Raw genomic sequence first — 20695 nt, 5'->3', positions numbered from 1 at the left:
GTTGGAACCTGGGAGGGTTTGTGGTGCCATCCAGACAAACAAATGAGAAGTCCTCAGTTCCTTGTTTCAGTTCCTTTGGCGAGGTGGGGCATAGTTGGGGTGACTGCTAATTGGGACTCTGGGGCCTTGCCAGGACCGTGAGGACAAGGAGCAAGGGTTGGCTTTGTGTGTGACCTGCCGCAGCAGCCTTCTCAGTAACAGAAGCTACTGTTCTCTGTGGCTCTTGTTCCTAATTGTTTCATTTCAGGCTAGATTCAGGGTTGATGGAATTTCTCCTAAGGGTGGGGAAGGGAGGGTGTTGGAGAAGGAAGGGGAATCTTGAATTCTGTCCTTTGTGTACTTTCCAAAGCACAAATACACACACCCACACACTGTTCCGTGCTAGCGAGAAAATGCACCCCAAATGCATAATTACGCAAGGCCCGGGCACTCCGGTTGCTGTCCTCTGCAACTCTGAGGGTTCGTTCTTGGTAAACCCAGAACAAGGGTTGTGGTAACCATGAGTTTGGGCCCAGGGGCACTTTCACAGTGAGGAATTGTCCATTCTTTCTGGTAGTCTGGATGCTTCCATGTACCATCCAAGTCAAACACTGAGATTCGTCGTACCACTGGCTCCAAACCGGGAGAACCATTGGTTGGGCCCGAGCTGTACCAGCGCTGCCTTTTAGAAATCCCAGTTCTTTATCCTCCGCATCTTTAAGGCTTCATATTCTGCTCTTGGGCGCAGTGCAATCAGGGGGTCATGTTCTGTCAGGGGGGACTCTGCCAACTTGAGTTTTTGGCTCTTTTTATGATTCCTCTTTCTGGAAGACTTGAATCAGATTTTCCTAACCTCTGTCCTACTCCCATTCTTCCTGGAGTTGGCTTCCTGTTTGGTATTTCTTAAACAGGCTCTCTCCTAGGGTGGAGTAATGATTTTTATCACAGTGATTTTTTTTTTTTTTTTAAAGATTTTATTTATTTATTTGACAGAGAGAGACACAGCGAGAGAGGGAACACAAGCAGGGGGAGTGGGAGAGGGAGAAGCAGGCTTCCTGCAGAGCAGGGAGCCCGATGCGGGGCTCGATCCCAGGACCCCGGGACCATGACCTGAGCCGAAGGCAGTCGCTTAACCAACTGAGCCACCCAGGCGCCCCCACAGTGATTTTATCCACTGTATTAATTAGAGTATTGCTACTGTGATAACACCTCTCACGGTTTCAGTGGGCTGGTGCTTGTCTCTTGTTTATGTAGTGGTCTGGAGTGGGTGTTCTTGGTGGTGGGTGTCTTTCTTCTACTAGGAAGAGCGTGAATCAGAGATCCAGGCTCTTTCCATCCTCTGATGCCACTATTCCAGCTGGTAGCAGGAGGAGGAGTGTGGAGAGGCCACACTGCTTTTTAACTGTCCTGACCGGACATCACTTCGGTCCCACATTCCATTGCTGAGAACTAGTCATGTGATCCCACCTAGCTGCATGGGGACCTGAGAAATGAAGTCCTAGATGGGAATGTAGTTGTTGGCAATAGTAGGAGTTCTGTCTTCATCACCTAAGGTAGGGCATGGATAAATGCCCATGTGGGTGGTCCTGAAAAATTCTGACACGTGGGAGTTCTCTGAGTGGAGGGGGAGAGCTTTGTGGAAGAGGGCATGTTTGAACTGGAGTTTGAGAGGTGGCTAAAGCTTTTTTTTTCTTATTTATAGATGTGCTTTATTTGGCTGTGTATTATTTACATTGTTTGTATCTGATGCCACCACTTAAAAGTTAGGTGATCTGGGGCGCCTGGGTGGCTCAGTTGGTTAAGCGACTGCCTTCGGCTCAGGTCATGATCCTAGAGTCCCGGGATTGAGTCCCGCATCGGGCTCCCTGCTCGGCAGGGAGTCTGCTTCTCCCTCTGACCCTCCTCCCTCTCATGCTCTCTGTCTCTCATTCTCTCTCTCGCAAATAAATAAAATCTTAAAAAAAAAAAAAAGTTAGGTGATCTCTCATGAACACACATAAAGTTAGCTTCTGAAATACTAAGGGGTGGCAACGCGTGGCCTGCATTCCAGCATGAAAGGAATCCGAGCTGAGAAGAGCTGCTCTCTGGAAAAGTCTCTTCCTTATCCTGCTTCGCTGGTTTCGTTTGCTTGCTTGCACCCCAGGACTTTTGGATTTGAAACTACAGTTACAATCCCTTCTGGTCTGAGTAATATATTATTTCCTACTGCTGCTGTGACAAAGTACCACGAACTTAGTGGCTTACAGTCACACAGATCTATTATCTTACAGTTCCGGAGCTCTGGAGTCTACAGTGGGTCCGTAGGGCTCTGTTTTCTTCTTGAGGCTCCAGGGTCAATCTATTTCATTTCCTTGCCTTTTCCAGTTTCTAGAGGCCACCTGCATTCCTTGGGTTGTAGCCCTTCCTCCGTCTTCAAAGAGATGGCTAAGGTTTTAACCAGATAGAGGGAAAAAGGTTCATCTTTCCTTTTTTTTTTTAAAGATTTTATTTATTTATTTGACAGAGAGAGACACAGCGAGAGAGGGAACACAAGCAGGGGGAGTGGGAGAGGGAGAAGCAGGCTTTCTGAGGAGCAGGGAGCCCGATGTGGGGCTCAATCCCAGGACCCTGGGATTATGACATGAGCCGAAGGCAGACACTTAAAAGACTGAGTCACCCAGGAGCCCCAGGTTCATCTTTCCTTTCGCTTGTTCATTTATTCAGCAGATATTGGTTGAGGACCAATATGTGTTACCTATGCTGTGATGAGAAGGAGCTAGCCAAGCCACGATCAGAGAGAGCCTCTGATAGGCACAAGAAAGAGCATGTGCAAAGGCCCTGAGGCAGGAACGAGCTTGGGAAGTACAAAGAGCAAAAAGCAGGTGGTGTGGCTTTAATGTCTTGAGTGGCTGGGAGAGTGGAGGAGAGCTCTGAGAGAACAGCAGGGCCTGGTCAGGCAGTGCCTTGGGGACTGGGCTGGGGTTTGGATTTTACCCTAAGTATGATGGGGAGCTATTGGCGGGTTTTGAGCAGGATGCTAACATGGCCTATATAGACATTTGGGAAAGCTCACTCTGAGTGTGTGTGAAGAATGGATTGTTGGGTCCCTGGTCCAGGGGGAGATGATGGAGGCCTGGACTGAGTGCTGGTCTTAGAGATGGAGAGAAATGGTGGTTTTGGAGAAAAAGCCAATAGCTCTGCTTCCTTGTTTCTTTTTCCCGGCATGCTAAGGATTTGGCTTATTTTAGACCTTTTTCTGTTGTCTGGGGAGAATGTTCTTGGGTTTTGCCAGCTTCACAACTGGGGGAAGAGTGGGAGGCCCAGGCCCAGTTCTTGTCTGGACTCTGCCTAGCCCGTTCGTGTGGAGGTGACAGCTTCGGTCAGTGACGGCTTCCTGGCGTGTTGACTACTTAGGTCATGTCTAGACATTCTTGCCCAGACCTTGTCTTGATCCCAAACCAAACATGTTCACCTGCTGTTAATTCCACCTCCCTTTGGAGAAACCTGCCTCCTGCCTTTGCTGATAGGCAGCTCCTTCGAGAGGCCCTGTCCCTGGAGGAGGCAGGAGAGCTGCGTCCCTGCGTGGAAGAGTCTCGCTGGGCTGAGATGAGTAGGACCTTCTCTGCCAGCCCTTTGCTGGCATCCTCACTGTATGTCATAGGTGGGTGAGCCCCAAGCAGGGGGACCTCCTCGTCCATCAGGAGTGTCCCCTGTGTCTTCCCCATTGTGTACCCTGAGTTATAGCACGAGAGTTATTTTTGTTGACCTCGTTTGCCCAGCCTCTTGGTGGCTTTTCCACGCACGATTCAGCAAGAAACTAATACTATCTGTTCCATTGCATACATGCCGCATTCTCGGTTTTCTGGTGAGTTGTTTCAAACACTCACTTAGTCTTCCTCACGACAATCCCGGGAGAAGGGTGGGAACTCTCCTCTGCCCTCCATTTTCTTTAGTCTCGCACCCAGTGATTACTGGGTTATAATCAAATGAGAATTCTGCAGCTCATCAGTGCTGCTGGCGGCCATTTCTTCTTGTTCTTACTGCTAAGATCAAGTGTTCCTCTGTGTTCTGGGGTAAAACATGTACCTGCTCTTGCTTGCAGCAGTCTGAGGAGAGCTGTTTTAGATGAGGAACCCAGCCAAGAGGTGCAGTGAGACTTACCGCAGACCACCTAGCGGGGCCTGCTGGAGGGCAGGGGTCCCCAAGAGCTCTTCCGGCATCTCGTGGGTAGCGGTCCTTTGGCTGCAGCTGCCTCGGTGAAAGGGGCAGGAGTGAGACGTGGGTGCCTTCTCGCCCCTCCTTCGTGGTGACCTAAAAGTGCCTTGGTCCGGCAGCACCCATTGTCCAACCTCAGCGTTCCTAACCCTGCCGGGTGCTTTAGCTCGGGAGAAAGCTGCCAGCACTGGAAGGGGTGCAACACACCACATCCGGGCCTGCTCCTGACCTGGGAGTGGGCACGTTGCCTAACGATTCTGGCCTCACCCCTCAGTGTTCTCATTTGCCGGTTGTCTCACCCTGGAGAGTCATTACGAGGATGAGAGATAATGTGTCCTGTGGGAGCAGCGTGGCGGGGTGCTTCAGAGCCCAAGTTCAAAGCCCGCCGCTGCCACTGTGTGACTTTGGGGAAGTCACTTCACTCTCTGTGCTTCCTGGCTGTTGGCAGAAGTACCCATGGCCGTGTACCCTCTGCATGGGAGTGAGGACCGCCTGTGTTCTTCAGTCTCCCAGCCCCTTCCATTTAGAGGCGAGGGATGGCAAAGACCTGGGTTGGGTCATGACGTTTGCTTTTGCTGAAGCCTCCTGGATCGGAGGAAGTGTTTCCATTTATTCCATAATAGGAAGGGACAGGGTCTGCATGGGAGCGATTGGTGATGCTACCTTGGAGGGGAACGCACACAGGAAGTTCGGAAGCAGGCTCATGCCCAAGGGGATCTCGGAGAATTATTGGCACCTAAAACAGAAATTCAGCCTTTCCTTTCAGAAAAATAACAGATGCCTAAATGTCAGTGGCAAAGGAAGGGGGAAGGCTGTTGGTTTGTTTTTTGAGTAAGATCTCAGTGAGGAAAGAGCAGTTTATTATGTTTTGTCTTGATTTGCTTTGTTCTCTAGAAGAAGAAAGAGAGGCTAGCGGGAATAGCTCTTTAGCCCTTACTTAATTAGGGTCTTCTGCAGTGTGTGCTAATTTTTTTTCATGTGCAGCTTGACTTTTAAGCAAGACTGTTCCTTGAAGGTGCCAAGGCTTCGCCAGCCTCTGTGTCCCTGCTGGGCCTCGCACACAACTGAGCACATGGAGAGCAGTCGGTACGTGACGGGTCCAGGTCCACTTCATCCTTTTTGTTTTCCAGAGCGAATACATTGCTCCGTGTGACTGCCGGCGGGCCTTCGTCTCTGGATTTGATGGCTCTGCGGGTGAGTTGCTAAATTCTCTCTCTGTTCTTTCTGTACTTTTGTTTGCTTCCCCAAAATAACTGGGCCAAGTTTCAGGCTGTGAGAGAACCAAAAAGAAAATGTAAACCAGACACTCCCCCCTTGAACTTCTGCAGAAAGGTGTGAACTCCCAGCATCCCCCAGCTCTCGAAGTTCACCTTTCAGTGGCCCTTTTCTCAGTGCTTTTGCTATTAAAGTTTTATTTATTTTTCTTACTGTTGGTTTTTTTTTTTTTTGCTAGTAACGTTTTAAAACATTTTTATTTAAAAATATTTGGAACTTTTGACTATAGCATACATACAGAAAGCTGCATCGATTAAACTGAAAATACCTGTGTAACTAGCAAGAAATGGGACACTAAGAGCACCCCAGGTCCCCTGCCTTAGCTTGCTGGTCCTATGTAATTCTCTAAGTGCTTGGCTTTGGGGCTCAGTAATTTCACTTTCAGTTTAAATAACAAAGGTTAACGTCGAGCTACATTGGTGCCCTGCCCTAACTCGTCCAAAACTGTTGTGCTCTTGAGGTTTAGGGTGATTTCCTCCGCCCCTCAGACTCCCATCTGTTGAGCTAGCTAGACTCGGCAAGAACTGCTTCCTTTCCTATACATGCTTGTGTTGGTTGGCACCTCAGGATTGCTTTTGGCTGGCACCTCTGCTGAAAGCCCGGGGTTCTGTCAGGCCTGTAGGAACTGGGCAGGTATGGGTGGGAGGTGTCAGCTCCCTGCTGGTGACCAGTGAGTCCCTGTGAGTACTTAAGAGTCCACTTGGTTTCTCTCAGAAAGGTGAAGCAGTTCCCTTGGGGTATTCGGTGGAGCAGAAGGCTGTGATCACTGTGCGGGAATCATTTTCACCACTGTCTTGTTGAGTATGAGGCTGTTTGGAGCATAGGTGGACAGTCCCCTGTTCTGCTGGCCTTGACTCGTGCTGTGCAAATGGGGTTCTGGGCCGGGACCGGGCAGCCGGGGCTGCCTGCAGCCTGCGTCCTTCAGAGCTTGACCCACAGCTGGTTCTCAGTGGCATCGTCTTCCCTTGCCTAGAGTTTTTCCTGGAGTCGAAGGCCCATCTGTCCCACTAGAGTGAGTGCTGGTGGGAGGCTGGGCCACACAGGAGCTGGTGCTTCTCACGTGCTTGCTGGCCTGTTGCCGTTGTGTGCAGCTTGCGTGTGGTCGTCAGAAACCTTTCGCTTTCTTTGGCTCCCCTGCTCCAGGCACGGCCATCATCACAGAAGAGCATGCGGCCATGTGGACTGATGGACGCTACTTTCTCCAGGCGGCCAAGCAGATGGACAGCAACTGGACGCTCATGAAGATGGGTGTGTAGAGGCCTGTGGCCAGCCCAACCTGAGTTGGCCAGCTTTGGGAAGGGACCCTCGAGGGCCTCAGGGTTTCTGGATCTTAACCTTTTGATGAGGTCAAGGACCCTTTTGAGAATTGAGGGTGGGTTAGTCTGCTCGGGCTGCCATAGCAAAATACCATAGACTAGGTGACCTAAACGACAGAAATTTTTTTCTCAGTTCTGAAGGCCGGAAGTCGGAGATCAGGGTGCCAGCCTGGTCAGGTTCTGGAGACAGCCCGCCTCCTGATTGACAGACAGCCGCCTTCTCACCTGGCAGAGAGAGAGCTCTCTCTTCTTCTACTTAAAGGGCCACCAGTTCTGTCAGATGAGAACGCCACCCTTATGCCTGCAATATACGAATTCTGGGGGGACACGATCCAGTTCATGGCCCAAGAAAGCCCTCTTTCTCTCACATATACATGCAGACACACACACAGAGGCAGACATTTGTTACAAATGGACAGGCTGGCGGACTTTAAACTTTTTGATTGCATGCCTCTGTTAATGGTTTGTGCACCCTCAACATACATGTGTACTTGTTTATAGGGTTATACACACGTCCTGGTGTCCATCTGCATTTCACATGTGAGCAAAGCTTAATTTCTTTATTTTTTAGAAAAAAAATACAAATACACATCTTAATACTTTCTGTTTGCACCCCAGTGGATCATTCAGTGTACCCCTGGGGGGTGGGTATCTCTCTTTGGGGCCCACATCTCCAGCTGTCAGCACTCTGGGGGTGAGAGTGTCAGAGAAGCGAATTCTGTCTGCCTGTTCCTTACATGGCGGCCCCGGGGGACGAGTCCTCCTTCCTTCCAAGTCCCTCTCTACTTTGCCATGTCTTCCCTAAACCCCCCTTTCCTCAGGCATCTCTCCTGTGTAGGGAAGTTCTGGTGGGTTTGGTTGGGGAGTGATTCATCCCTGGGATTTTGCCAGATATCTGTCTGCTAGGAAATAGCATGACTTCATCCTATAAAAGTCATACTAGGGGCATTAAAAGAAACTTCATTAGTAAGTGGCTTTTTAGTGGTTTGGAAAAAAATAGCAAAGAATCAAATAGCAAAATAACAGGTCAGTGCCAGTTTTTAGGCAGTTTTTTGGAATTGAGATTCATGAGCTCATTTCTTTATAAACCTTTGAACTTCCCCTCTGTGGTTATGTGGTTATCAGCAGTCAGTAGGGAAAACAGTAAAGATAAGTACTGTTTTAGAATATACGAACTTTCACTCTAAATATAGATCTGTTTCACCAAAATGATAACTTTTTAGTAAAATCTGATCAGTTAAGAAGCATACATCCAAACGTAGAAGGTATTGGCTTAGATTAAAGAAAAACTGGAATATCAAAAATAATTTCAGTTCCTCTGTTGAAGCTTATTTGGTGTCCCAGGACTAGCCTCTTGGAAACGGGAAGGGCTGTTTGTTCTTGGGAATTGGGAAGGCAGGGAGCCATCGTAGAGACGATGGTGACGGGACCTGTGCGGCCCTCTTGTAATCTTTCGAAAGATTTCTTTGCTTCTGAGACTTGTGTTCAGCCATCCAGTCAGGCCTGGTTCAGGGGCGGGTGCCTCCTGTCTGCCACCCACCCTGCCTTCCAGGGAGGGGAGAGCACCGTGGCCCATGTTTCCCTTAACCGGTGTGGGGTGTGAGCGAGGTCCCCAGCTCCCAGCCTTCACCGGTCGCCACCCAAGTGCTCATCAAGTGCCCAGTAGTGGTAAAATGACCAAAGGCTGAGAGAATGTTCTTTGCAACGACACATGTCATTGTTGCAGTGATTCTCAGGATGCCATTTTTACCAGGAGTCGAATGAAAATCTTGCCTTTTCTTTCTTTCTTTCCCTTTTTTTGGTCTTCTTACCCCTATGCTTTTTTTTTTTTTTTTTAAGATTTATTTATTTATTTTAGAGAGAGACGGGAGAGCACAAGTGGGAGGGGCAGAGGGAGAGGGAGAGAGAATCTCAAGCAGACTCCATGCTAAACCCAGGGCCCGACTCGGGGCTCGATCCCACAAACCTGAGATCATGACCTGAGCCAAAACCAAGAGTTGGATGCTTAACCAGCTGTGCCACCCAGGTGCCCCATCATACGCTTTTAAATATACCATCTTACTCTCCTTGCATGCTTCCAGGATTAAGGAAAGTTCAGATTTTTCAAGTGCTGCCAACCCACCTTACAGAAGGTGCTTCATAAGGACCCTGTTATCATGTTGTTGGTGGATTGCATCCTTCTGGGTAGAACTATGACCTTGGGTCCATTGGGAATTGTTTCTTCTATGTTCTTCCCTCTGTAGGTCTGAAGGACACACCAACTCAGGAAGACTGGCTGGTGAGTGTACTTCCTGAAGGATCCAGGGTTGGTGTGGACCCACTGATCATTCCTACAGGTGAGTGAGCTGGAGTCCTTCCAGTGTGGGTGAGGAAGTGGCTTCTAGATGGTTCTCCATACTCTTTGTTTGCTTGTGGGACTTGGATCATTCGGGGGCTCAGCATGACTTGATATCATGATAAAGGTCAAGGTGAAGAAAAGAGTTCTGGCAGAGAGGCAGGGGAAGGCTATGGGTGGTGAAGATAACCTTTTTATAGTTGCTCACCCTGCAAACCCAGCACTGGGCCACGGGAGGATCGCTTTTCAGAAGGCACTGCTGCCTGCCTCAGCTGAAATGGCGTGCGGTTCATGCATGGCTGGGCCACGTGTATTTCTCCCCAGACTACTGGAAGAAGATGGCCAAGGTTCTGAGAAATTCAGGCCACCACCTCATTCCTGTCAAGGAGAACCTCGTGGACAAAATCTGGACAGACCGCCCCGAGCGCCCATGCAAGCCCCTCCTCACACTGGGTCTGGACTACACAGGTCAGAACCCTCCTGCGCCCATCGGGGGCTCCCGGCCACCGTCCCCTCCACCTGTCACCGTTCTCCCCATCCCAGTCCTCTGCATCAGAGTTGAGCTTGAGCTGATGGCAGGATTTGGCCCCACCCTGGCACAGTGCGGCATTTGATGAAAGCAGGAGCTTTATTTGTTTCCACAGGAGCCACCCACTTGCCACTTATTTTACATAATTTATTCTTGCCACGCTCTTCTGGGCAGACCTTTGGCTGCTGCTAAGATGGCTTTTTTACCACACTGCCTCTCTAACATGTCTGATACTGGAAATGGCTGGGGCAGGGGTGGGTGCGGGTTTCTAGGTTCCATTTCCTTTCCTTCTGCCCACATTTGTAGATCTACCTTCCTAGGACCCCCCCCACCTTGCATCTAGTACCTTCTGCTTTAGAGGCTTTGGGTGTGGGTGGGTTTCTTTGGCCTGTCTGATAGTGGTTGGTGAAGAGCGAGCGCTGTGAACTGTTCGTGGGAGCTGAAAGTGTGGATTTATGGAACAGCGAGGGATGCAGAGAGAGGCCAGGGATGTGGGGCTGTAGGGGAGGGAGCCGTGCAGTAGAAACAGAAGAGGAGAGGTGGATGGGGGATGTCTGGAATGCAGGCAGATTGCCCAGAGGGGTCCTGGGAAGAAAGCATTACAGCCCAGACTCTTGGCCAAGTTTTAAACAGCATTCCGGAGCTGATCTTCAAAGCGGTGTTGGTTGTGGGGGCAGCCCCCAGCTTGCTTTCCCTGTGACGGACGCCCTCACCGGAGGGTAGTGCACACTGAGGGGGATAGGTCCAGTGAGTGGCCCAGGGTCAGCTAAACATTTTCCGTGAGAGTGTTTTGAATTTTTTTAAACTGAATCAGAGGCTTGGACCTATTACTTGTAGGAGAGGGGAGAGCAAATGTTGGGGGTAAGACATTTGTTCAGCAAACGTGAGTGCCTACTACGTGCGGGACACTGTGCCAGGTGTGGGTGAATATGGCAGATGGTTACCCTGTTCCCAGGGGTTGTAACCTGAGTTGTAAGTGCTGTTTCATGGGGGTGGTGGTGGTGGTCATGGTGGTGATAGGGTGAGCTTCTCTAGGGCCACAGTTTCATCTGGAGAGCCATAGGGAGACCCTGGCTGTGACAGGGCAAGTGTGATTTGGAAGCATGAGTCACAGTGAGTCAGATGGCAGGGAGTTCCTAGGTCTTGGCACCAAGACGTGAGTCTCTGGGCTCCAAGAATGTGAAGTGGTGGGTGGTATTCCCTTGGCCTCCAAGACTGGCTGAGTTTTCTCTGCCAGGCAGTATGTTCTCATAGCTCCCTGTGCTTCTGCAGCTGCGTCAGTCTTTACACAGAAGTATAGCTATTGCTGGATTAATTGTCTGTCTTACAGTCTAGAAGATTCTAGATAGATTGTAAGCCCCATGAGGGCAGGGGCTGGGCATCGCTCAGAGCTGGAACTACAGTGACCAGCACAGCGCCTGGCAGATATCTATGCCTGGGAAGTCTAGATACTTCATACACACTTGTTGGATGAACAGATGCATTAATTTTGTGGGTGAGGCAGTCAGGGCTCCAGAAAGTCAACAGGCTTGGACAGAGGCTTGAATCAGGCCTCCTGTTTGCTCAAGTGATATACTCTCTCTAGGATGTGGTGCTGGTTAGCAGTGTTCGAGATGGGTTCTTCCACTTGGCTCCCGTGGGTCCCTGGAGCGAGAGTTGCAATGCAAGCACATTTGTTTCTTGCAGGCATCTCCTGGAAGGACAAGGTTGCAGACCTTCGGTTGAAAATGGCTGAGAGGAACGTCGTGTGGTTTGTGGTCACTGCCCTGGATGAGATTGCATGTAAGAGCTCTGGCTTTAGTGTTTGGGCATGTTACCCAGTCTCTCCCTGGGTTCTCTGGGAATCTGTGTGTTCAGGCCAATCAGCTTTCTGAGTGGCCAGGAAATAAGCAAAAGACTGTGTCACCAAATGGGTATATGATACACCAGATAGGACGGAGAAAGAATTATAGAGAAAGCGGAGAGGAATGTGGCTTTTCCCAGAGTAGTATTACAGCTAGGGGCTGACGTTAAATCAGTGGTGATGCCCACCCCTGGCCAGTCTCTTCAGCACTGTGACACCGCTGAGGAAGGACATTTCTTCCTAACATTTTGAGTCTATCGACATTCATGTGTGTCTCTATTTGTAGAAGTGGCATCATAGAAGATTATTTTTTTCTCTACACTTTTCCTCTAGTTCCCTAAGTTCTTTACAGTGAGAATGTTCTAGAAATACTTCTACCTCAGAAAACTCAGGAACTAAAAATTCTTCACCAACCTTTTGGATACAGTAGCAGTTTGTGAATCTTTATGTAACCCTTATGTAATTGTTTAGTACCTTGTCATCCTCCAGAACCTGAAGGAATCTGGTTGAACCTTCCTGTCCTGTCTTCTGTTTTCTGACTGGATTTGACCCAGGGTTAACTGAGAATGGGCACTACCTTATCTTTTTATTTTCTCACTAGAGAAAGAGACCCTACTACACAGTGTCCTATCTTTCCAATCCCCAGCCCCAAAACTGTCAGATATTAGTGATGCTTGACAGGTATGTCATGTATCAGTGATTGATATCCTTAATTAATTAACAACCTTGACATTAGAGAAAATAGCATATATAAAGTTAATTTCTCCCTTTGATTTTAAGAAAACGCATTCCTGTTGTGGAAAACCTGGAAAATGTAGAGGAAGTAAAAAGAAGAAAAAAAAAATCACCTATAATTTTGTTACCCAGAGATAGTCACTGTTAATATTCTGTGCGTATATAAATCTTATAGCTTGATTTTTCCAATGTATCAGTATACTCTAAGCATATATAATCATAATTTAAGTTAATATAAATATCCCACCATCTGGTTATACCATAATTTATTTAACCATTACCCTAAGGATGACCATTGAGTTATTTCTGATTTTCCCATGATCTTATTATGATGCTACCAGCAAAATCTGTGTCTTGGTTTCCGATGATTTTCTTCTGTTTGTGGCTGGCTTTTCGGGGTGGTATTACGGTGTTAGAGGGTGTCTGCGTGGTAGTGCTTTGGACGCATCTTGCCATTTACCTGCCAGAAATGTTTACGGTGGATATGAATATGCCTGTCCTGCCACACCTTCCCAGTCCCGGGTACTGTCGTTTTTAAAAAGTGTTAGTCTGATAGGTAAAAGAAGTTGCATTGCTTTACTGTGAGAAGCCATTATTCTAAAATGGAAGCAATACTTTTCTCACCGGGGTCTTTTCTATACTGTGTTCTTCAGGAGAGCAAGCATCAGGCTGTGCTTTCTGCTGACCCCCGTAGTTTCTTAAACATGCAGTGACCTCCCTAAACCCCCCTTGACACTGGCTGTAGGCGGGTCCCCCACCCTGGTTCGGTACCACAGCCTGCCCTTGGGTGGGCTCGGATTTGGGTTTCATTCATGGGCCTAAGCCCTGCTGACTCACTGCTTTTGTTCCTGTGTTGGAAGCTCCGCCTCCATGGGGCTCCTTGACTCTTAGCCAGAGGGCCTTATTTGGGTTCCCTCCTCGTGGGTGGGTCTCAGTTTTTCTGCCCTAGTCGTTTGCTTCAGAAGGGAGAGGGCGCTTGGCTCTTTTCCCTTCACTTGGGAGTGCCAGAGGTTTTCCCCGCGGCAAGGCCAGGCCTGGCAGGTCACCACCGGGCGGACCGTTTCAACTCTTTGTTTGGAGGGTAATTCTCAAGTTTTTGCCTAACCTCCACTCTGTTCCCGGGACAGTGATGTGGCAGCTTGAGAAACAGTTCTGGTGCCACCATTTGGTGGACATGAGCAACTGCAGCTCCGTGGGGGAACCAGGAAGTCAGGTTTCCTGCTTTTCTGAGAGATGCTGCCGAATCCTTCCATGGAAGCCTTCCACGGATGCCAGAGTGCTTCCCTCCCGCTCTAATCTATCTGTTAAAATCTCAAGTCAGGCAGGTGACAGGGTCTTTTTTTTTTTTTTTTTTTTTTTTTTAAGGGCTGTTCAATCTCCGAGGGTCAGATGTGGAGCACAATCCGGTGTTTTTCTCCTATGCAATCATAGGATTGGAGACGATCATGTGAGTGTTTGCCCCACACCGGAAAGTCCTTCCTTCCTCGAAGCTCCTCAGATGGCCTGTCTCCCCTTCCTTGCTGGTCAACCCCATCACTGCCTGAGGTCCTGCTGGTGTTCTGCTTTTCTTCTGCCTTTCCCCTTTGCTGCTTCTCTCTTCCTTTCCCTCTGGTCTTCCTAAACACTAGGTATTTTTTACATCCTGCCTCTCTCTTAATTCCCAAACGACTTGAAATCTATGGAAGTATCTCTAGTACTAGGAGATTAAAAAAAATAAGTAGGCAGGGAGAGCTTTGAACCGGAATGAGGTTAGTTCACAAAATTTCTGCTGCAAGGTCTTGGTCAGACCACATGTTTGATTTTGTTTTGTAGCAGCCCGTGCAAAGGGATATACAGGCTCCATTATTCAGTCCTGGGGCCACAATTCAAATAAACCCAGGCATTTCGAAGGTCAGAAATGACACAGGAAAACCCCCTCAGTTGTGCTTTGTCGAACTGTCTATCTGTTAAAGAATTGCTGTGGCCTTCCTGTGGTTGCTCTTTGATTTGGATGGCTCTCTTTATTCTGATAATGTTTATTAAGTTGCTAGGGTCTCTATTGGGTGCCAGGACGAATGAGGCAGGCAGGGTCCTGGGCTAGAGTTGGGGAGATGAGTGTCTCTTCAGGGGATTCAGGCATGTAAGTGGGCACTGACTTGACAGTGGGATGGGTACGGGTATTATCGGAGGGGCCTAGCCCACACTGGCGGGGGGTGTTCCGAAGAGACTGACAAGTTACATTGAAGCAGAGATCAAGGGCACATGTGGGTTGGCTGGGTGAATGGGGGAGCAAAGGGAATGGTGATCTGAGCAGAGGGAACAGCACTGGCGGTGGCTCTGGGCAGGAGAGAGCACAGTGCCTGCAGAGGACCTGGAGTGGTTCAGTGCAGTTGGAATGTGGAGTGTGAGGCCGGAGGGTGAGCAGGGGCCACGTAAAGGAAGGCCTGTGAGCCAAGTCTGGGAGCTCGGACCTTTATTCTGAGGACACAGGGGAGCTGTTGAATGGATTTTTCACAAGGAACCACAGGATCAGGTTGGCAAGTCATAAAGAATACTGTGGCTGTGCAAATGGGATGGCTGGGGGCAGGACTGGGTGCAGGGAGACCAGCTAGGAGACCGTGGCACTAATCCGGCAGAGAGTCGGTGCAGCCTGACTGGGGAGGGCTGGAGGCAAAGCTGGACAGCTTTGATGGGGGTTTAGACTGTAGGTCCAGAGATCTTAGTAGAGGGAAGGAAGGACATCAGGGACAGTGCCCAGGTCCTGGCTGGGGGAATGAGGTGGACGGTGATAACATATACAGGGATAGGGACACAACTTGGAGAGCAGGATTTGGGAAAGGCATGGGGAGGAAGGAGAAGCTGCTTGGTTTTGATGGCTAGAAGATGGAGCCGGTTGTGTATCTGTGGGTCCGTGTTCCCCCAGCTCTCGCTCATACGCTCTCCTTTCTCTGTCACCTTACCTCTTGCCCCTCTGCAGGCTCTTCATTGATGGTGACCGCATAGATGCCCCCAGTGTGAAGGAGCACCTGCTTTTTGACTTGGGCCTGGAAGCAGAATACAGGATCCAGGTGCTTCCCTACAGATCCATCCTGAGCGAGCTCAAGGCTCTTTGTGCCAATCTGTCTCCAAGGGAGAAGGTGTGGGTCAGCGACAAAGCCAGCTATGCTGTGAGCGAGGCCATCCCCAAGGTTGGTAGCCCTGCTGAGGCCCATGCCCATTCAAAGCCTTTCACATTCCAAGTGCCAGCCCCTTCCCAGTTCCAGCATCCTGCAGCTTTGTCTTTGAAACAGAGGCTGTTCTGGAAGATCTCTGGGACTAGCTGTCAGATCAGAGATGCCCCCTCCCTAGAAGACCCCTTTGGGCTGGAGCCATATTCAGAGTCTAAGGGCCCTTAGAACTTATGGAGTCCCTCTGTGTTTTCCAGAGTGTGGCATGAGAGATGACTTTAGGTGGTATACATTCAAACTTAGGTTTATTTAAATGTTTTCTTTTTTAAAAGCAATTTAGTCTATACTAGAAAACACATTTCTAGCATTTGAGACCATGAGGTTATAAAAATTATTTCTTGAGACAGGGTTTAACAGACTAAGTTGATCTAAAGATGGTCTGAAGAAAAGTATGAAGTAAATAGAGGTCGAGAGGGTAGGCAGGGTATGAGCTGCACAGGTGGTAGGAGAGTGCCTGAAGTTTGGGAAACACTTCGCGTGCCCCCTCCCCACCACATTTTACAGCTGAGGAGACTGGAGGCCCAGAGGGGCTTGGGAAGTTGGGGACTTGTCGGGGGTCAACTTGGGAAGTTGGGGACTTGACAGTGATAGCCTTGCCCTTTCCTGAGCCCCTCCTGGGTGGTGCTAAGCAGTGGACACCTGTCTCCTCATTTTAACTAGGGCTCAGGGCAGGACTGGAATCCAAGCCACCTTGGATGTAGCCTTTTCGACTGTCCTGCCCTGGGCCTCTGGCTGCCAAGGGGGTATCCAAGCCCAGGGGTATCCTCTCTTCTCCGTCCTGGGAAGAGCCTAGGCCTGGCCCACTGGCCCTTCCACTCTCATGCTGCGTGACCCTCAGTTACTCAGAGATTTGCTTCCTTGACCTGAGTTAGGGGATCATGCCTGCCTTTTCAGTTTCGTGAGGGATATGCATGTGAGAGCGAGGGAATAGGAGAGTGGAGAGAATGAGCACCTTTCAACAAGCTCTGTGCAAGTGCAGGGTCATCCTGAATCCCCCTCTCGTAATGCAGGGTGGGGTTCTAACTTGTTCTTAAATTGGGAAGGGTCTTCCTTAGCCCTTTATGATCAGACCATGAAGAGTACGTGATGTGTGATTCCTGAGCAAGATGGAGGAAGAAGTGGGAGCCCTTCCCTCATCAGTCATGTGTGTCCCCAGACTATGGGGAAAAGCCTCCTTTGTGCGGCAAGGAAGGGGTTATTTCGGTCAAGCTTTGATCGTTAGTGAACTCTGACCATGACCATGGAGGCTTGAAAAGCAGTATCTTCCTGACGGCTGGTGGCCAGCAGGGTCAAAGAGCTGAGGACGTGGGGGAGAGAAGAGAAATACCTTGTCTGATGTACTTTATCTTTTTGGAAGAGCCCAAGCCCCTTTCGTCATGCTCAGAGTCATCAACCAAAGGGCACAGCTGGGGGTTCCTGAGAGGGAGCTCTTCAGATGATTTGTCTTAAGTGTGATGTGCCCGGTGAAGAGGTGATTGCCTTGGTCTTGGGTGTGTGGAGCCAGGCTCGATTTCCCATACTACCCCTTTTGCCCCTAGGATCATCGATGCTGTATGCCTTACACCCCCATCTGCATCGCCAAAGCTGTGAAGAATTCTGCCGAATCAGAAGGCATGAGGCGAGCTCACGTGAGTAAAGCAGCCTGTGCAGAGGAGGGGTGTATGGTGGTCGGAAGGCCCAGTCCCTCACGTGCTGGGTGGCTTTGAGCCTGGCACAAGATGGAAAATTCTTTGAGCCTTTCAGCGTTAATGAGAGCATGAAATAGAATACTCAATAGGCTAGGTCTTTACAAAGTATAGCATACCCCCCCAAAAAAGGTGATGATGATGATGCCCAGAGTATGTTTCAAGGCCAGCAGTGGGTCTGGAAAGATGCAAGGCCCACAGATGGCTTTTGCCAGTGGCTTGCCTTTCCTGCTTCTGGAGGGCGGGAGTGAACCTGCTGAGGGATTTGCCCCTGCTCTCCGGTAGGCCCTTTCCTGGTTATGCCTGAGCTACTGAATAGCCGAGGAGCCCTGTCCCTGCTGGTGGGAATTGCTGCAGACGTGTTACAGGGCGTGCCTGCATGGGAAGCCCTTATTGCTGGTGGTTGTGCCCCGCGGCTCCAGCCTTCCCAGTCCCATGTTGGGGCTGGGCTCTGAATTTGCCCAGCTGATTTTCAGTAATAACTTTTTAAAAAATGTCTCCGTTGTTTGCACAGATTAAAGATGCTGTTGCCCTCTGTGAACTCTTTAACTGGCTGGAGAAAGAGGTTGGTTCTTAGTCTTTGTTTAACACTTGGATTTCTGTTATCAGAGACTGTCAACATGTGATTCTAACCGTGGCCCCCTCCGTGCTCTGGAGACCATGAGGTCCAAGGTCTTGATCTAATTTTAGGACTCTTCTCTTGGTAGTTCTTTCTGGAAATTTGGTGTGTATTTAGAAATTTTTTTAATTGTAGAAAATAGTAACACAGATGAAGGAAGAATTTCCTTAACTGAGAGGATCCTTTTTGGGTCAAGGCATTGTCTTATTAACTAAGTGGAATTTCATTATAAGGAAAAGTGGTTCACAATAATATTATCGGCAAGCTGACTGTATTAAGAGAAAAAGATCTTTGTGTACATTTTGGACTTCAGTTTAAGATGTAAAACTTTTGATAGTAAATTGATTCTTGGCCATTAGTTTCTTGCCTTTTCATTCCTTACAGTTGACAGCAGGGGATTTCTTTGTGCTGTTATTAAACAATCTCATGTTCCCTTTAAATATTATATAAACAACTCTTTAAAAGTAGCTTAAAGTGGAAAAAGAATATCACGCTTACTCCCACCTATGTAATTAGTTTATTCCCTCTGGCTGTTGTTCTTCTGTGTAAATCATTTTTACATGTCTCTCAGTGTATAGGTATGGTTTTGTATTTTATTTTATTCACTTAGTACCATAGTGTGAGCCTTCTCCATGTGCTTTGAGGCCTTTAAAAAAGAATCCAAATTGTGAAAGCGTTGTGTGGTGACAGATGGTAGCTACACTTCTGGTGAGCACAGCGTAACACAGAGATGCTGAATCACTGTTTCGTACACCTGTAACTAACATAGCATCGTGTGTCAGCTCTACTTGCATTAAAAAAAAAAAATTAAAAAAAGGGATCCAAGTAGAGAGATTGAGTTTGGTGCTTAGACCAATTTGCCATTCCTCCTATTTTCAAGTGTTTAGATCATTTTTAATTTTTTTTTTTGCTGTTATCAGTCAACCTGTAATAATATCTTTGCATTGGTCTTTTTTATTTATTCAGGATGACTTTCTTAGGATGATATCCTAGCAGGAGATGCTTTTGAGTTTTTAAACTTAGCTGGATTAAGTTTGGGGGAGGCTTTAGGATATAACACTGAGACAAATAGCTGAGTGGAAAATTGAAAGGATAGAAATCCTTCTACTTTAGATAGCTTTGATGAGAGTCTTTGGAAATTCCCTCCTGGTTAAAGATGAGACATTGGCTGTGTCCTGGAGGTGGGACAGTTGGGACATGGGAAGTGAGGAAAAAATAAGCTTTTACTGCATCCCCTTTAACTTGTATGAAGCACATGAATTTATCACCCCACATGATTTATAAGCAACTCCCTTGTAGGTGCCCAAAGGTGGCGTGTCAGAGATCTCAGCTGCTGACAAAGCCGAGGAATTTCGCAGGTGAGGATCCATGTGTGTGGGGGGGGCCTGAACCTTGTGGGCATTTCTTTGGTGACTTAAATGAGGCTGAGAGGGCCCCTGTTCTTGGCACAATTAAATCCTTCACGCTGCTCTGCTCCCTGTGTCTTTCTGTTCTAGGCAGCAGGCTGACTTTGTGGACCTGAGCTTCCCAACGATCTCTAGTACGGGACCCAATGGCGCCATCATTCACTACGCGTAAGGCATGCGGAGGAGCTTGCTGCCTGGCTTTGCTGCTGCTTCTGCAGGAGCCTGGGGCGGGGGGTGGTGGGGGGGAGACGACACTAGTTTACCAGGGGCCCCAGTGCCCACCTCCCTGTGTCTGTTGAGACTGTTCTTAGATGGGAAACGAGGACTTGCTTTCTCTCGTTTCCTCTACATCTCCAAGTCTCTGCCTTTTGGGAGCCTCCTCTTAGGCTCAGGTGTATGGTGTTGACCTTCTCCATGAGGTAGTCAAACGGATTGTCCCCCCCCTTTCCTTTCCGAGGCAACAGGAGGTGTATTCATAGCTCTTGATCATGGTGATCAGAATATTTTAGTGTTTGTCTTTCCTGATAATGGCAGCCTTCTTTTTTTTTTTTTTTTTTTTAAAGATTTTATTTATTTGACAGAGAGAGACACAGCGAGAGAGGGAACACAAGCAGGGGGAGTGGGAGAAGAAGAAGCAGGCCTCCCGCAGAGTAGGGAGCCCGATGCGGGGCTCGATCCCAGGACTCTGGGATCATGACCTGAGCCGAAGGCAGACGCTTAACGACTGAGCCACCCAGGCGCGCCTAGACTTTTTTTTTTTTTTTTTTAAGATTTTTATTTATTTATTTGTCAGAGAGAGACAGACAGAAAGAGCACAAGCAGGGGGAGCGGCAGGCAGAGGGAGAAGCAGGCTTCCCGCTGAGCAGGGAGCCCGATGCGGGGCTCGATCCCAGGACTCTGGGATCATGACCTGAGCCGAAGGCAGACGCTTAACGACTGAGCCACCCAGGCGCCCTAATGGCAGCCTTCTTGATGCATGAGTCCAAACATCTTGTGAGCTCCATCACCCCCATACTGAAAAACTTAGCACTAGGTTGTTGAGCATCCTGTTGTGGTGAGGGAGGTAATCACCCTTTCTTCCCTCCCTGTGGGCTTAAAGCTGGGTGCCCAGCCTGTGGGGGATTTTAGCAGATGACTCCCAAGAGCCTGTGGACTCACAGAGCGGAGCATTCCCTGTGCTGGGAGACGGGATGGGCCCTGATAAGTTTAGTATTGATCTGCCTGTGGAGACGGTTGGAAGTGGAACGTGGCTTGCTCATTGGACGCCAGCTTCAGAGTTGCCCAGGCGAATGGTTTTGCCTAGTGTCAGGCATTTTGAGTTCTTTGCTCTGTGTGTATGATGTACACAATCGGTGGAGGGACACTTGGTCTTTCTCACTGTGCTGTACACAGGCAGAGGTCCCCCCTCCCCGCACACTCTTAATAATTGCTTTTAGAGCTTTTAGTCTTGGGGCACATTTTGAACCTGTGTGTGGGAGACAGTCACGGATGTGTTGTGCAGTTCTCTCCTATGCTTCTGTTCTAAAATTAAAATACAAAAAGGACTTTCAGTTTTTGTCTTATGTTTAATTCA

At 48.8% G+C, this 20695-nt stretch overlaps 1 protein-coding gene across 3 annotated transcripts in view; it reads left to right on the top strand.

The window, feature by feature from the left end:
* XPNPEP1 (X-prolyl aminopeptidase 1) overlaps positions 1–20695 on the top strand; it is a 51078-nt gene that overhangs the window by 19366 nt on the left and 11017 nt on the right. For all 3 annotated transcript variants that reach the window (XM_045878781.3, XM_064595256.1, XM_064595257.1), the window contains 11 exons: positions 5304–5367; positions 6592–6696; positions 9008–9100; positions 9424–9567; positions 11315–11410; positions 13572–13653; positions 15163–15373; positions 16951–17040; positions 17612–17662; positions 19016–19074; positions 19213–19290. In XM_045878781.3, coding sequence (XP_045734737.1) covers positions 5304–5367; positions 6592–6696; positions 9008–9100; positions 9424–9567; positions 11315–11410; positions 13572–13653; positions 15163–15373; positions 16951–17040; positions 17612–17662; positions 19016–19074; positions 19213–19290 — 1073 coding nt within the window. The remainder of the gene's footprint in view (positions 1–5303; positions 5368–6591; positions 6697–9007; positions 9101–9423; positions 9568–11314; positions 11411–13571; positions 13654–15162; positions 15374–16950; positions 17041–17611; positions 17663–19015; positions 19075–19212; positions 19291–20695) is intronic.

This window comes from Mirounga angustirostris, unplaced genomic scaffold (genome assembly GCF_029215605.1).
Source record: "Mirounga angustirostris isolate CCGP_5_RB_7025 unplaced genomic scaffold, mMirAng1.0.hap1 SCAF_6, whole genome shotgun sequence".
In the NCBI taxonomy this organism is placed as follows: Eukaryota; Metazoa; Chordata; class Mammalia; order Carnivora; family Phocidae; genus Mirounga; species Mirounga angustirostris.
Note: the sequence above shows the minus strand (reverse complement) of the source record. Positions and strands in the feature narration are given on the sequence as shown.